Source organism: Manis pentadactyla, chromosome 3 (assembly GCF_030020395.1).
Source record: "Manis pentadactyla isolate mManPen7 chromosome 3, mManPen7.hap1, whole genome shotgun sequence".
Lineage (NCBI taxonomy): Eukaryota > Metazoa > Chordata > Mammalia > Pholidota > Manidae > Manis > Manis pentadactyla.
The window spans coordinates 215,134,737-215,148,263 of NC_080021.1; the positions used below are offsets into that span (position 1 = coordinate 215,134,737).

Below are 13,527 nucleotides of genomic sequence, written 5' to 3' on the forward strand. Positions count from 1 at the left end.
TCCTCACCCTTGTGTAGCTGTGGGGAGACTGGGTCAGGCCTGGCAGTACCCAGTACCCAACACAGGTTAGTTCCACATGGTCAGTGCCAGCTGGGCCTGGGGATGAGCGTGCCTGCTTGGCCACCACTCTTGTTGGGCTCAGTTGCAGGCAGCAGGATGAGGCTTTGAGCCCTGGCCATCAGCTGCACGCTGCCCACTAGATCCAGGGCTCCAGGGCCCCAAAGTCCCCAGGGAGAGCTGTCCCCACACCAGCTCATGGGAGAGAGGAGGCCCAAGTCATCGGTAGGCAGGAGTTGTCTGTGGAGGCTGCAGCCCTGAGTCTGGTACCATTCCTGGCCCAGTGCCCTGAGGTCAGCACTGGCCCTTGGCTCCCTGACCTAGGCGTGAGGGCACCTCCTCCTGCTTCCTTTGGGAGCCCTGGGGCGCGCTGACTGCTCGGACCCAGCTCTCTGATGCAGGGAAAGCCTCAAGAAGACAAGGCCAGGTGTCCACCCCACCCTGCCTGCCCTCTTGGCCGAGACACCTCTTCCACAGATTTCCCTTTATTGATTACCTTGCATATCACCATTATACAGCGACAAACATGGTTCAGGAATCAAGCCGAGAGGAAGCCAGCAAGCCAGGGCCCGCAAGCCGCCTCGCCCAGTAGAGCAGAGCACTCCCGGGGGAGACCGATCAGGGTCTCGGGTGGGCCGGGGCGCGGCTGGACTTCCCCTTACAGCACACCTCACACCCTGGTCTCTCAGCTTTGGGGAGGCCTGGAACCCTCCCAGCTCCAGATAATACTGTCTCTAGATCCTTGGGAGCTTGGGGATTGGGGTATAAGCACTGGCCTGGCCATGAGACAGCAGGGCCTGGCCAGAGCTGGGCTAGCCAGGAAAGGCCCACCGGTCTCCCAGCCGGGCAGGGAGGGCTCAGTGGCTGCCCTTCCCCAGAGGCCTCAGCAGGTGATGTGTCGGCACCTGTGCCCTGCGTCCTGCTCAGACTCTGACTTCAGCCCGGGACTCTGGCCCCAGCAGGTGCTGGGGATGACCCATGGAAGGGGGTGCCATCCTGGTCCAGTCAGATCTGTGGGGCTCAGGGGGAGAGGGAGCAAAGGAGCGGAGCCCTGGCAGGTGGCCCGCCCTGGGGTTGCCTGGCCGTGGCATTAGCAGGCCTGAGCACGGGAGGCTCAGAGCTTGGCCCGGGGGTGGCTCTGAAGCAGAGTACGCATGTCCAGGAGTGCCTTCTCCAGGTAGTGTGCCAGGCGGGCAGCATTGGTCTCGGCACAGCTGTTGTAGGCTGACACGGAGAAGTTGATGTGGGCCTCCATGGGGTTATAGCAGACGCCATAGCCGTCCGGGACCACGGGCCCAAAGAACATGACACAGTCTGTCTTGGCAGGGACCTGGGGATGGCATAGGACTAAGGCTTTTGCGCCTCCCCAGATGGCTCCCCTCCAGCCCCAAAGCGGCATCAGCCTGCCCTTCTGGATCTCTGCCCCCATCCTGCTCTGCCCGAGATGCATCCTTTGGGTGGCATTCAGCTGTCACGCCCCGTGGAGCCTTCCTCGATGCTCCTGGGGGAGCTTTAACTGCTGCTTTCTCAAAGCTCCTCTGACCGCCCCCAGCTCTTCCCAGGGGGCCGTCACTGTCCCAGTCCCCATGCTTCTAGTCTACACTGCGAGCCCCTAAGGGCAGGGACAGTAGTCTGTCCCTGCTGTATCCCAGTGCCCAGTGTTTATTCCTATCTGACTAGTAAAACAATGAAGCTAATTCTCGCATGTGAGGGTCCTGACTTCTCAGCCTCTCTGAGCTACAGGAAGCCCCCTGACCCCAGCACCCTGCCAGAACTCAGCTGCTTTGGCAGTGGGCCTGTGGTGGCATGTGTGGGTCATGCCACCCCCGAGGCCTGACCGTGGTCTGGACCTTGGCTCCGTTCAGTGCAGCCTTTGTCCAGCTCTGGCCCGTGGGCTCTGTCCCATCCCTCCCCGGGGCAGTGCAGGGGCTCACAGGGCAGGGGCCCCAGATGGCTCAGGGGCAGCGGCCCACCTGGCTAGTGGAGAGGTTGAAGTGCATAGCGACGGCATAGGAGGTGTCCATGAAGATGTCGGGCATGCTCACCAGGTCCTCAATGGCCTGCAGCTTCAGACCCAGCAGGTGCCGGTCGAACGCCTCGCCACGGATGGCCTGTGGGGACAGCTGTCAGGCGCAGGCGCGCAAGGCCTGCAGGGTGTGTCCTTGCCCTCCTCAGGACCTCATGGCAGCAACGCCTCTTTGCACTGCCCCTGGGACTCATGAGACCAGTGTCCAGGCAAAAGAACCCTCACTTCACAGATGAGGAAACTGAGGCCCAGGGACTTGCCCAGGGAGGGAACAATATGGGATTTAAGAGCACAGGCCTGGAGCTGGGTGCCCTGGCCCGATCCTGGCTGTGGGACCTTGGCAGGTCACTTAGAGCCTCAGTGTCATCTGTAACATGGGGACAGTCACTGAAATCCCCTTCCTGGGTGGCAGTGAGATCAGACTGACATCTGCATGCCCCATGGGCAGAGCCTGGCACACAGGTGCTCAGAGCCAAATGGGACCCCAGACCTCTACCCCCCTGACTGCAGCGCAGGCTGTCAAAGGGCAAGAACTGTGTTGTCTGCCAGGCTGTACACGCCCTACACGTCCTGGGCTCCAAGCCTGGGGAGAGCACAACACACAAGCCACAGGCTAACCCGGCACTGGGCCGCCACTGGGCTCAGCCTCGGTTTCACCAACTTTAAAATGGAGATACTTGGCCTTTCTCCAGGAGCCCCAAGGAGTAGAGGAGGGGTGGGTGATGCCGAGGGTGAGCATTTGCTGCAGGGGTGGACAGGCAGCTGGGAAATGCCAAAGGCCAAGCAGGTAGGCACAGGAGAGGCTCACTTACCCGGTCAGTGTAGGCTCGGTGGGCCTGCACAGCTTTCCGCAGCAGCTCTACCTTCTGGAGCTCCTAGGGGGTGGAGAGGGTAAGAAGGAATTGAAGTTTGTCCCTTCCCTATTCCTGCCACCCACCTGAGTAGCCCACTCCTCACCCAGCACTAGACCTTGAGCTCCTTAAGAGCAGAAACTGGAACAGCCATCTCTCTAGCCAAGGCCTGACATAGGGCAGATGCTCACTGCTGGTGAGTGAATGAATGAACAGTTTTTCTATTTGGCTGCCAGGAAGCTCAAATTTTGCCATGGCTAAATTCATGGCTCCATCTTCTGTTAGTTTCCCAGTGCCCTCCACAGGGCTGGAATATAATAGGTGCTCAATGTGTGTTAACAGATTGAACAGGGAGGGAGACGGCTCAAACCCAGCTCGCCCACCCTCACCCTGGACCTCTCACCGTCACACTGGAGTCATCCATGGCTTTGACAAAGGCCAGCGAGTCCACGGAGGCTGAGCGGATGGTATCGGTTCGGCCCAGGTGAAACATGCGCAGGGAAGCACTTTCGTACGTGGCACATGCTTGCTTGTAGATCCTGGGTGGGAGATGGGGCTGGGTACACTCCTGGCAGGTCGCCCCCGCCTCCACCCCGAGGTCTCACCTCACCTCCTGGGGAGGGCGGGGCAGGGGATACCTGTGGTAGGCCAGCTGTAGCGCCATCTGGATAAAGGCATCTGGGCTCAGCTTCTCTGACTTGGGGAAGTCTTTCCCGAAGTGGTGGAACACCATCACCATGAGGTCCAGGTCCTGGATCATGCTGGGAGGCATGGGGGTCAAGGCGAGGGGCAGGCCCCTCGTGACCCCTGCCAACCCCAGGGAGGGCCCAAGAGCACTCTCAGAGTCAGCTGGGAACCATGACAGACCTGGAACAGGAGCCCGTCAGGCTCAGGGGTACGGCCCTCTCCACCAGCGCCCAGTGCTTACATGCTGAGGTTCTGCTTGGCCTTCTCGATGTCGTTCTTGATCTCAGGGGTGATGTTGAAGCGCAGCTTCTTGGGCATGGGCAGGGGCACCATGGGAGACCGCACGAGCTCGGGCTTCTTCCTGCAGGGGACCCGGGGCCTCAGGCTCATGCTGGGGCCTGGGGCCCTCCCTGAGACGGGTAGGGAGGAGGCGTCCCTGCAGGTAGAAGGGGACGCAACTCCTCTTTGCACTGCCCCTGGGACTCATGAGACCAGTGTCCAGGCAAAAGAACCCTCACTTCACAGATGGGGAAAGGCAGTTTTGGGCCCAGGGAGCATCTTGGGTTGGTCTTCTGAAAACTGCCTTTCCTCCAGCTTTCAAGTGGCCAAAGAGAAGGCCTGGAGAAGGGAAGGGCCTTGTCAAGGTCACACAGCTGGTAGAGCCAGAATTCACACCCAGGTCTGACCGACTGGAAAACCAATGCCCTCTTCTGGCTTCCTTTGAAGAAACAGATTCCCAGGCACAAGGGAGAATGCCATCCCACCGCAAGGTAGGCTGCCAACTCACGTGAACTCAACCACATGGTCCACGAGGGTGATGATGGGGGGGCCCTCTGCTGCTGCGTGCTCATAAACCAGCCCGCAGGAGCCGTCTTCTGCCACGATGAACTGGGTAGGGGATGGGGACCCATCAGCCCCCGGTCCCTGGAGCCACTCTCTGGCTGGGTCCCGTGGGAGGGGTCTCCTTGAAGCCATCTCAGGAATTACGTTATTATAAGCAGCTAACACTCATCGGGGGCTGGGGCCTGTCCTGGGCTACACGTTGCTCACTGAGTCCCTGTAACTACCCTACGAGGGAGTCCCACCGCCCCCTCAGTTTACAGGCCCAGAGAGGGAACGTCATGGCTGAGCCTGCACCACTCTGCCCGGCTCTGCGTCCCGGGCTCTCCCAGATGTGCTGAAGGAGTGTGCAGGGGGTGGCAGCGGTTTCTGGGCCAGACCCAGTAACGATCGGCTGACTGCCCAGTGATTACAGCCGCATCCACCTGCTGGCTTCCCGCCTGCTTTACGAGCTGGGAGGCCTGGGAGGCCAGGGACGCCCAAGCAAAGGGCAGGAAGCCCTGAGGCCACAGTGGACCCAGTTTCGCTGTGTGTCTGGGCTGGGAGTCCCGGCCCTGTTGGGTCCTCACCTGCAGTGTCTTGTCAAACCAGCGGTTGCCACTGTTGAGCTTGCCACCACCCCCATGCAGCATCTGGCCGGCCACATGGCTGCGGTACACGTCTTCTGAGACCCGGGGCATGGGCGCATCCAGGCACACGGTGAAGATGCTCTTCTGGATGGAGCGCACTGACTCCCGGTTCACCTTATCTGCAGAGGCATTAGGAAGGGGCACGAGATGGGTCGTCAGGCCCGGGGGAACCTCCAGAGTGTTTACTGGGGCTGGGTGCAGGCTTCAGAGCTTTCTGCCCAACAACCCTGCAGCCTCCCAGCACCCGGGGGCAGGGCCCAACATCTGACCCACTTTAGAAGTGAGGAAACAAGCCCAGGGTCACCCGGAGAGCCACTGTGGCAGTCAGGGATCCAACACAGGGGTCCGATTCTGGGGACAATGCCCCTGACCCCCAGGAGCTGGAGGGAACGTGGAGGTTGAGGTGGGCTCCTCAGCCAGAGGACTTGGATGCCACCAAAATTTACTAACAGAGGGAAACTAACTTAACCCAGCTGAGCTGCAGTGTACTTATCTGTGAAATGGGGCCAACACCCACTCTGAGTTGAGAGGATTCAATGAGAAACATGGCTGCCCAGGGCCGGGTGTGCCCAGAGGCCAGGACATGGGCCTCCCTGGCCCCTCCCGTGGGCACCTTTGATGAGTGTGCTGTATGCCTTGGCCCAGGAGTTGCGGTGGTTGGAGGTGAGGATGCCCACAGGCTCTTTGTTAGTTTGCAATGACGAGTTCCAGATCTTCTCCAGTTGCGCGAAGATCTGATCTGAGGTCAGGGGTGTCCCGTCACTGTGGTACACGTCCAGCTCAAAAAACTGTCCATACACAAGCAGGTGGAGAGGAGGAGGGCTGACGGGGTCTTAGACTGGCAGCAGCCACCTCCCAACCCACCCTCCTCCTGCCTTTGGCAGCCCAGAAGTCCTAGCCAGGGCCGTCTTGGGCCCAGCCGAGAGGATGGAGTCAGGCCGAGATGAGAGCGAGTGGAGGCCTCGGGCTGGGCACCCAGTGGACTCCCAGGGCATGCCTGTTCCTGGAGGGAAACTGGTTTCTGGTGCTACCCCCTCCTCCCCTGCAGGAGGGTGGGAGCCCACCCACTTGGTAGTTGTGCACCACAGTGATGTGCATGGGTGGCTTCTTGGTCTTGCTGAAGTTGGTGACTGAGTCCTGCTTGGGGCCTGGCACACGGCAGGAGGACAGGATCTGGTAGTACTGGTTCATGCACAGTGGCTTTCCGCCCAGGTACTCCACAGGCAGGGTCTCACTGCAGGGGCAGAGGGACAGTGAGGGAGCCACTGGGCAAGTGAGCAGAAGGGCAGGACCACAGGGAGCTGCCAGGATGGCTGGGGGCCTGTCAGAGCTGGGTTGGGGTCAAGAGGGCTGTGTCCCACCCTGGGTGGGCCCTGCTGAGTCAGCCTGGAAGCTCCCTTCCCCTCTGTGCGTCAGCTTGCCACAGAAGGGATGAAGCAGCCAGGCAACCCCCAGGACACCAATTCCAGGGGTCTCTCGGGGTAGTTACCAGGAGAGGCCCTAGCAGCTGTGGCATAGGACCTAGGCATCCCACTCCCCCTGCTCTGCCTCCCCGACCCCAAAAGAGGCTGGGCCAACAAGATGTGAAAGCCCCTGAGTGCCTGAACTCTGGACCTGCCCAGCGCCTCGGCTGACTGATGGCTGCTAGGCCCCTGCTTGAGAGGCGGTGGTAATTAGGCAGATAGGGTGGGGGCAGGCAAGGGCTGCTCACTTGTCAATCATGGCCTTGAAATCCAACACGCCCTCAATGAATTTGGCAGCAAACCTGGAGGGATGAATTAGAGATCAGAACCTGTATGGACACCCCCACGGGAGGGCCAAGGGTGAGGGACACCTGTTGGGGTACGGAAAAGTCTCATCAAGGGGGTGACTGATTGCTTCACTTCTTACTGCTTCCAGAAAGCCTGAGGGAGTTCAAGTGCAAGCCCTGTGCTCCAGGCCCTCACCCTTCTAAGCCTGCTTTCTTTAATCTCCAGAGGGAGGGCTGTTCCGAGGGCTCAGGGAGATGCCATTGGCTAAGAGTCTGGCAATAAGCACTCAGGTGCTTGTGAGTCAATGCTGATCCCACCCACAGAGTGCTCGAGGTCCTGAACCTCGGGGAGCAGAGGGTGAATGGAGTGCAGTGGCTCGAGGTGTTCCCTCCACTAGGTACCTTCCTGTTTTTGGGTCTCTGTGTCCCCCAGGCCACCTGCCTCAACCTGGCCTTCCTCCCTGGACTGTATGGATGACACCAAACACGCCCAACACTGCGCTACCCCTGGCTCCCAACAGGGGACCACTGGCTGGAGTTCTTGGGCCTGAACTGCCGGCTCTTCCTGGGGTGTCCTGGTTCCTTTAAGAGAAGCAGGTGGTGGCCCATGTGGCTGGCCCTTGGTAAGGAGGTCCCTGTCACTGGTATTTTTATCCCTGCTAGGACTGGAAGAGAGCCAGGGAAAGTGACATGGCCAAATGTAGAAAAGGGGACTGTGTACAAAGGTCATCCCTATGGTGAGGTGAGAAGAGAGGGAAGGAGGGGTGAAGTGCTGGGTTGGGGTTGAGAGGCAGCTGCAGGTTTAGGGGGATGGAGGGAACCCCATCCATGGTTTGGTGGTTAACAGTTATGAAGCCTTGCAGCTGGGAAGACCCTGTTTCCTGTCCTGGATCGAGGGGACAATCCTGAAAGGTGATCCTGGGCAGGTCCTTTCACTACTCTGAGCCTCAGTTTCCCTGTCTGTAAAAGAGGCATGATGCTTCCTACTTCATAAAGTTGTTTATGGTAATGAAAGATAATGACCAGGGCTGGGGCCCCTCTAGTCTCCTGGGGGGAGGGAACTGCAGGGCTCCGGAAATGACACTCACCGGAGCTGTCCCTGCCGATCCACAAAGTCCTGCTTGGGCAGCGCTACGCCTGGGCTGGAGTAGATGACCAGGGGCTGGCGGTACTGGAGGTAGGCCGTTTTGAGCCACCACTCGGACAGCTGGGCAAGGACCAAAGCCTGTGAGGAGGGGTGGGCAGGGACCTGGTGCCCCTTGGCCCCCTCTGCCCCCTCTAGAGAGCACAGGTTCCCAAAGTGAATGCTCAGATCCAGATCCCCCTGCCCTTTTAATGCCACCAGCAGGGTCCCATCATTGTCCTTTAGCCTGAGCCAATCAGCATTAGCAAGAGAGACCAGCACTGCCTAGAAAAAGAGGGGCAAGAAGAAGACTGGCAGGAGAGCTGGGTGGGGGAAGAAAAGAGGCAGAAAGGTGAGTTATTTTTCTTCATCTTTCACATTTTTGGTCAATGATTTTACTACTTTCCAAAATAAAAATATATGTCTGATAGATAGAAAGGAAAAAAAGTAAAACCTATATAAAAAGAAAGCAGGGCGAAAGATTTTTGTGATCACCCTGGGTGGCCACTGCCCACGGAGGCAGGGTCCGGGGCTCAGTGCTGCCCTTGGGACCCTGGTCCTCTATGGCCTCAGCTTCGCTGGTGTCTGCCTGGGGACTGGACACCCACTTGGACCTCAAGTTCAGGACAATCTGGGGGAAGCTCACTGTGAGGATCAATCTTTGCACTAGTGACAAGATGTGGGTGACACGTCTGGCATCCCCACCCAGTGGCCTGTCCTCTTTGGGGTGGGGCTATTTCTATTGGGTGAGCAGTGCCTCTGGAGCCCAGCCATGGACATGTTAAAGGCTCCTGTCCTGGGCTGTGCAGACTCCCAGGGGACTGCCACCCTTGAGCCTTACGTGCTCACTGTGCCATCCCCCTCACCCCACCGCACCCACGCACACACCCACCACACCTTCCTCTGGCAGATCCCTCAGCCCCTGGGCCCCCGAGCACCCACTGTTTCCTCACCCCACCTCAAACAGCAGTGGGATGTGCCTCTTTGCCACACAGATGTCCTTAGGGAGAGCTGGCCTGTTAGGCCACTTGCCTCGCGTCCTTGGCAAGAGGAGAGGAGGGTAGTGGGCCCAGATCACACAGCGGGCCAGTGGGAGGCTGCTCAGTTTCCTCAGCTGTAAATCTGGGAGGGACAGACAGGAGCTCTCTCCCCTTGGGGACAGCCGGGCTGTCCTTCAGCCAGGGTCCCCTACTCTCCTAGCAAGCTCAGAGCCTCTGGCCAGAGCTGAAGACACCAGGGGAGACCCTGCCAAAGCGGGCACTGCCCCAGTGGGAATCGGCTGTGCGGTGGGGCCCTCTGAGTGGAGGAGGATGTCCCTACCCCTTTAGCCAGAAGCTTCTGTTTGAAGGAGTTCTGGGCCAAACAAAGTCGGAAAACTGCCAGATCAGACTCTCTGAGTGCCTTCCAAAGCCAGCGTCCTGATTCCGGAGCCCAAGGTCCTGACCGGCCAAGGCTCAGCATGAGCCACTGCCAGGTCCCGCCCCCCACCTGCCCTCCGAGCACCTCCCATCTTAGGGCCCAACCGCTCTGGTGTTCTCCCACAGCCCTGCTACTCCCTCGCTCATCCGCATCATGGCAAGTGCCCCTCTTCCTCCCCCAAGGTCAGGCCTGCTTCCCCAGTGGCTCCCATCAGCAAGTGCCATTGGCGCTGCGTCCAATACATGCTGGACCAAATGACTGTCCCCTCTGTCCCTGCCAGCATCTCCCCCGAGGTGAGGGCACCAGCCTCCCGACCTGCCACCTGCTCCATCTTGCTTCCCTCCCAGCAGCCAGGGCGGTCCACTCCAGCCTCTGTCCCCAAACACGCCAAGCTGTTGCCCCCTTTGCCTGTGCTGTTTTCTGTCTGTTTCAGATCCAGCCCTGCCCTCTCTGGCCATTCGGAACAGAGACCTGCCATTCTCCTCCTCTCACTCTTTCTCACCATCCTTTCTTATTTCTACACAACCTCACTGCCTGAAACAACCTCGTCCGCTCACTCGCGAACTGTTCCTCACCTCTCCCCACCCTACTTGACTGCCAACTCCAGGACCACCCTCTGTGTCCTCGCTCACCCTGCACCCTCCCTAGTGCCAGGCACAGAGCGAGTACTCAGGAAACTGTGGCACAAACAAAAGCACCAGAGCAGTTGGTACTGGAAAGTTCTTTGCACGCAGCCAGCAACAGGCCACAGTTAAGGTCACTCACAATGACCCAGAGCCTCTGGGAGGGCCCCTCTCCCCAAACCTCCGTGGGAAGTGGGGGAACCCGTGTCCCCTCAGTCCTCACTCACCCAGTTTTCTGACTTCCTGGCCCTGCGCTCCAGCCCCTTCTGCAGGCGCTCCCCTACACCGCCTGTGGTCTGAAACTCTTCCACCAGCTGCTTGGTTTGGGCCCACTCCTCCTCGCTCACGATAGGCTGCAGGGCCTGGAGATAATGGTCCAGGGTCTGCTGGAGCAGGGGCACGGGCAGCCGGGGCAGCGAGTCCTGGTGTGCCTTGAAGCGGCCGGAAACCTTCATCAGGGAGGAGGGCTTGAGGAAGCCCAGGGGCTTTACCTGCAGGCAGAACATCCTGCTCATTCTCTCACCTGCTCTGGGAGGCCCCAGCAATCCCAAAGCTGCCGCCCTGGGTGCTTATATGCCCATCCCTGGGGTCATAGACGGCCTCTTGGGTGGCGCCCGCCCTGCTTCCCAGCCTTCAAGCTCTAGGTGTCTCCACCTCTCAAGGGCCTGAAGATACAGGTAGGGATGGGGGCAAGGTAGGGCGTGGCCTCTGATCTTGGCAGGGCTCAGGAGAGCCAGTCAGGATGAGTGGCATCCCATGGGGGTGGAGGTTGGGGTGACCTCTCACCTGTCTGGATGCACAGGACCCCCACCTTTCTCACCCTAGGACAATGAGCCAGGCAGTGAGGTGACTGCTCCCACCCAGGAGTGCCCACCTCCTTTTCCCCCACCTTTGTCAGGCTGAGAAACAACAGGAAAGAAGAAAAAAATCAGAGAGAGCCAGACGATGATAGCACCTTTAGGTGGGGGAGTGTCTCAGCTTTTTCTTGTCTGTGGGGTGGGGATAGGGGTGGCGTGGGAGCAGCGCTATGTCAGGAGAGAGCTGAGTGGCCTGGCAAGGTGGGTGAGAGGTGACAGAGAGAGAGAGCCTGGGAGAGCCTGGAGGCAGGCAGAAAGAGAGACAAGAGGTTGAGGCTGCTTGCGGCAGCAGGTAGGCAATTGGCAGAGGCTCTGTTCCGTACCTTCTCTTTCTGCTGCCCGTCCTCCATGGCAGGACTGAGGTTCTGAGCCCTGTCTGTCTGCCTTGGGCTGGATCTCTAAGCCTAACTGTGCTACCAAGTGGGCGAGCAGAACCTAGCAAGAGACAGCCACTTGCCCGGGCTGGAAAGAGAAGACAAGAGCCAAGATTCAGGAGGGAGGCAGAGGAGGCAGTGGTGATGGCAGTGGTGATGGCTATGGTGGTTGTGGTGGCATCTGGGGTGGTGGCCGTGGCAGGAGAGGCTGCACTACCCTCCCTCGCTTCCAGAAGTGAAGGAATAGGGAATAGGTGAGGGGGCTGCTGGCTGGCACTGAGTAGGAGGAAACCTGAAAAACTTGCCCCTTTCTTCTCTGATGGGCCTAGCGCCATGGAAGCAGGCCAAGAGGTATTAAAAAATCCACCTGCTGGAATCTGTGTAACTGTTTGATGAGGAAAAACGTGGCTGGAGGCAGAAACTGCCTGGCCACTGAGGTTATACCATAACCCTGAAACCAGTCCTGGAAATTGGGACTGCAGCAAGGAAGCGGCAACTGGGAAAGGGCCCTAGGTGGGCAGTGGCTGCTAATAGCCTTGCCCATTTCACCATTTCCCTCCAGGGCTCTTGGGACTCTCTGGCTTACCCTCCCACCAAAGCCTGGTTCTCTCAAATCTGTGGCTCATTCAGCTGGGGGCCAAGAGTAGAGGACTTTGGGCATTAAAAACAAACTGAAGGACTCTGGCTTTAGAACTGGGCTGGATTTGCGTCACCAGATCCAGGAGACTCCGGCCAAGTCGCCCCTTGCCTCAGATTCCCTAGCAGTAAAGTGACCAGCCCACCCAGCAGATCCTGGAGGGGGATCTGAAAGCTGTCCCTGGGATGAAGACACAGTTTAGGTGGCAGTGGCAAAGGTGGGGAGGAGGCTTGGAGTCTCGGGGGACGTGGAGAACCTTTGGGCCAGCAGATGAGTAACCTCAACTCTCTGGGCCTGGCAGTGCCTGTCTGATCATCCTTCTCTGCACAGATGGAGATACAAGCAGAGATATGCTTGAGTAGAGAGGAAAGGAACCCAAATCTGGACAGCAGCTCTGGCTTGCTCCAGGCTGCCCTGTTGGGAGGGCTGGCAAGGGGGGTAGTTATGGGCAAGTGGGGTAGGGACTGGTGGAGAGAGAGGGCATGGGGCTGCCACCTGCTGCCTCCTACTGGTCTGAGGATTTTCTGAGCAGTCCAGCTGAGGCCTCCACATGACTTTCCCCGGCCACACACATTTCCCCAGGGGCCATTTGATAAGCCCAAGGAGGTGGACCAACTGGACGGACTGGAGACGTGGCTCTGGCCTGGGCGGAGATGGCTCAGGCTCAGGGTGCGATCAGTGTGTGAGTCAGAGAATATCCACTCCGGCTCCGGTCTAAGGGTGGAGGTGCTGCCTGAAGCCAGGTCCCTACTAACTTTTCTGGGTCTTTGGAATTTAGCTCCACAGGACCTGGGCTCAATCCCGCCTCTGACCTTGCGCCTCAGTCTCCTCCTCTGCCAAACGGGGTTAGCACACCTGTCGACCCCACCCCAGCAGCTGCTGACCGGGTTGCACAGCCGCCGCCCGGCCGCTTCCCCTCGACGGCCTGCTTCCCCATTCCGGCTCAGCTGCGTGGCTGGCGCGACCCGCTGCCCGCCCGCCCGCCCCGTCCAAGGCCCGCCAGGCGGGTCTCCCCGCAGCACTTACCACGGTCCTGGACGCGAAGGCCAACATATCGGCGGCCGGCCCGCGGACCCAGTCCGCTCCGCCCCGACGCTGGGCAAAGTCCGCGCCGCCGCCGCCGCCGCCGCCGCCGTTGGGGGGTTCCTGCTAGAGGCTCTGGGCCAAGGTCGGCCGAGTCACCGCCGCCAGCCGGTAGAGGCGGCCCCGCGGCCACCCACCGGGCCGGGCCGGCGGTGGGCTGGCGACCCCGGGAGGAGGACTCTCGGGCGGGGCCTCCAGCGGGTCGCAGGCCCCGGCGGCTAGCAGCGAGCGCCGGGCGGGGCCACCGCGCGGGGCGGGGCCGGCGGCACAGTTAGCTGTTGGGCTACCCCGAGAGGCGGCGGAGGCCGAGAGAGGGGCGACGCAAGGGCCGCGGTCCAGCAGCTCGCTGGCTCGCAGCTCCAGGGGCCGCCTGGGCTGCTGGAGGCAGTAGTGTGCACTCCCTCAGGCCATTTGGTGTCCTCGAACGCTACTCTCAGAGTGGCAGGAAAACACAAACGTGTCAACAGGGGAATGTCCTCTAATATTCCTCGGGATAGGGTCAGGGCCACACGCGAAGGTGACAGGTGGGGACCGCCCCGCAAAAGCATGGCTGCCGCGCTTCCAGCGCCCG

General features: G+C 60.0%; 1 protein-coding gene across 3 annotated transcripts; it reads right to left on the reverse strand.

The window, feature by feature from the left end:
* Window positions 1–526: 526 nt before the first annotated feature.
* Window positions 527–13,421, reverse strand: CRAT (carnitine O-acetyltransferase). 3 transcript variants are annotated; one of them, XM_036913628.2, is made up of 15 exons: window positions 12,900–13,421; window positions 11,186–11,324; window positions 10,233–10,496; window positions 7,929–8,047; window positions 6,802–6,855; window positions 6,159–6,324; window positions 5,704–5,878; window positions 5,031–5,209; window positions 4,409–4,509; window positions 3,863–3,982; window positions 3,573–3,695; window positions 3,338–3,473; window positions 2,896–2,958; window positions 2,031–2,168; window positions 527–1,387 (listed from the first exon to the last, which is right to left on the reverse strand). In XM_036913628.2, exons 2-15 carry the CDS (start codon window positions 11,210–11,212, stop codon window positions 1,172–1,174), a joined length of 1,881 nt encoding a protein of 626 aa, XP_036769523.2. In that variant the 5' UTR covers window positions 11,213–11,324; window positions 12,900–13,421; the 3' UTR covers window positions 527–1,171. The 3 variants fall into 3 exon arrangements, with proteins under 3 accessions (XP_036769523.2, XP_036769522.2, XP_036769524.2); XM_036913627.2 differs by lacking the exon at window positions 11,186–11,324; XM_036913629.2 differs by lacking the exons at window positions 10,233–10,496; window positions 11,186–11,324.
* Window positions 13,422–13,527: the final 106 nt, after the last annotated feature.

Coding starts and splice junctions, on each gene's coding strand:
- CRAT (XM_036913627.2), bottom strand. CDS start 12,926: ATGTTGGCCTTCGCGTCCAGGACCGTG. Junction 5,210..5,703: donor ATACAGCACACTCATCAAAG/GTGCCCACGGGA, acceptor ATGCCTCTGCAG/ATAAGGTGAACCGGGAGTCA. Junction 3,696..3,862: donor GCCAAGCAGAACCTCAGCAT/GTAAGCACTGGG, acceptor CATGCCTCCCAG/CATGATCCAGGACCTGGACC.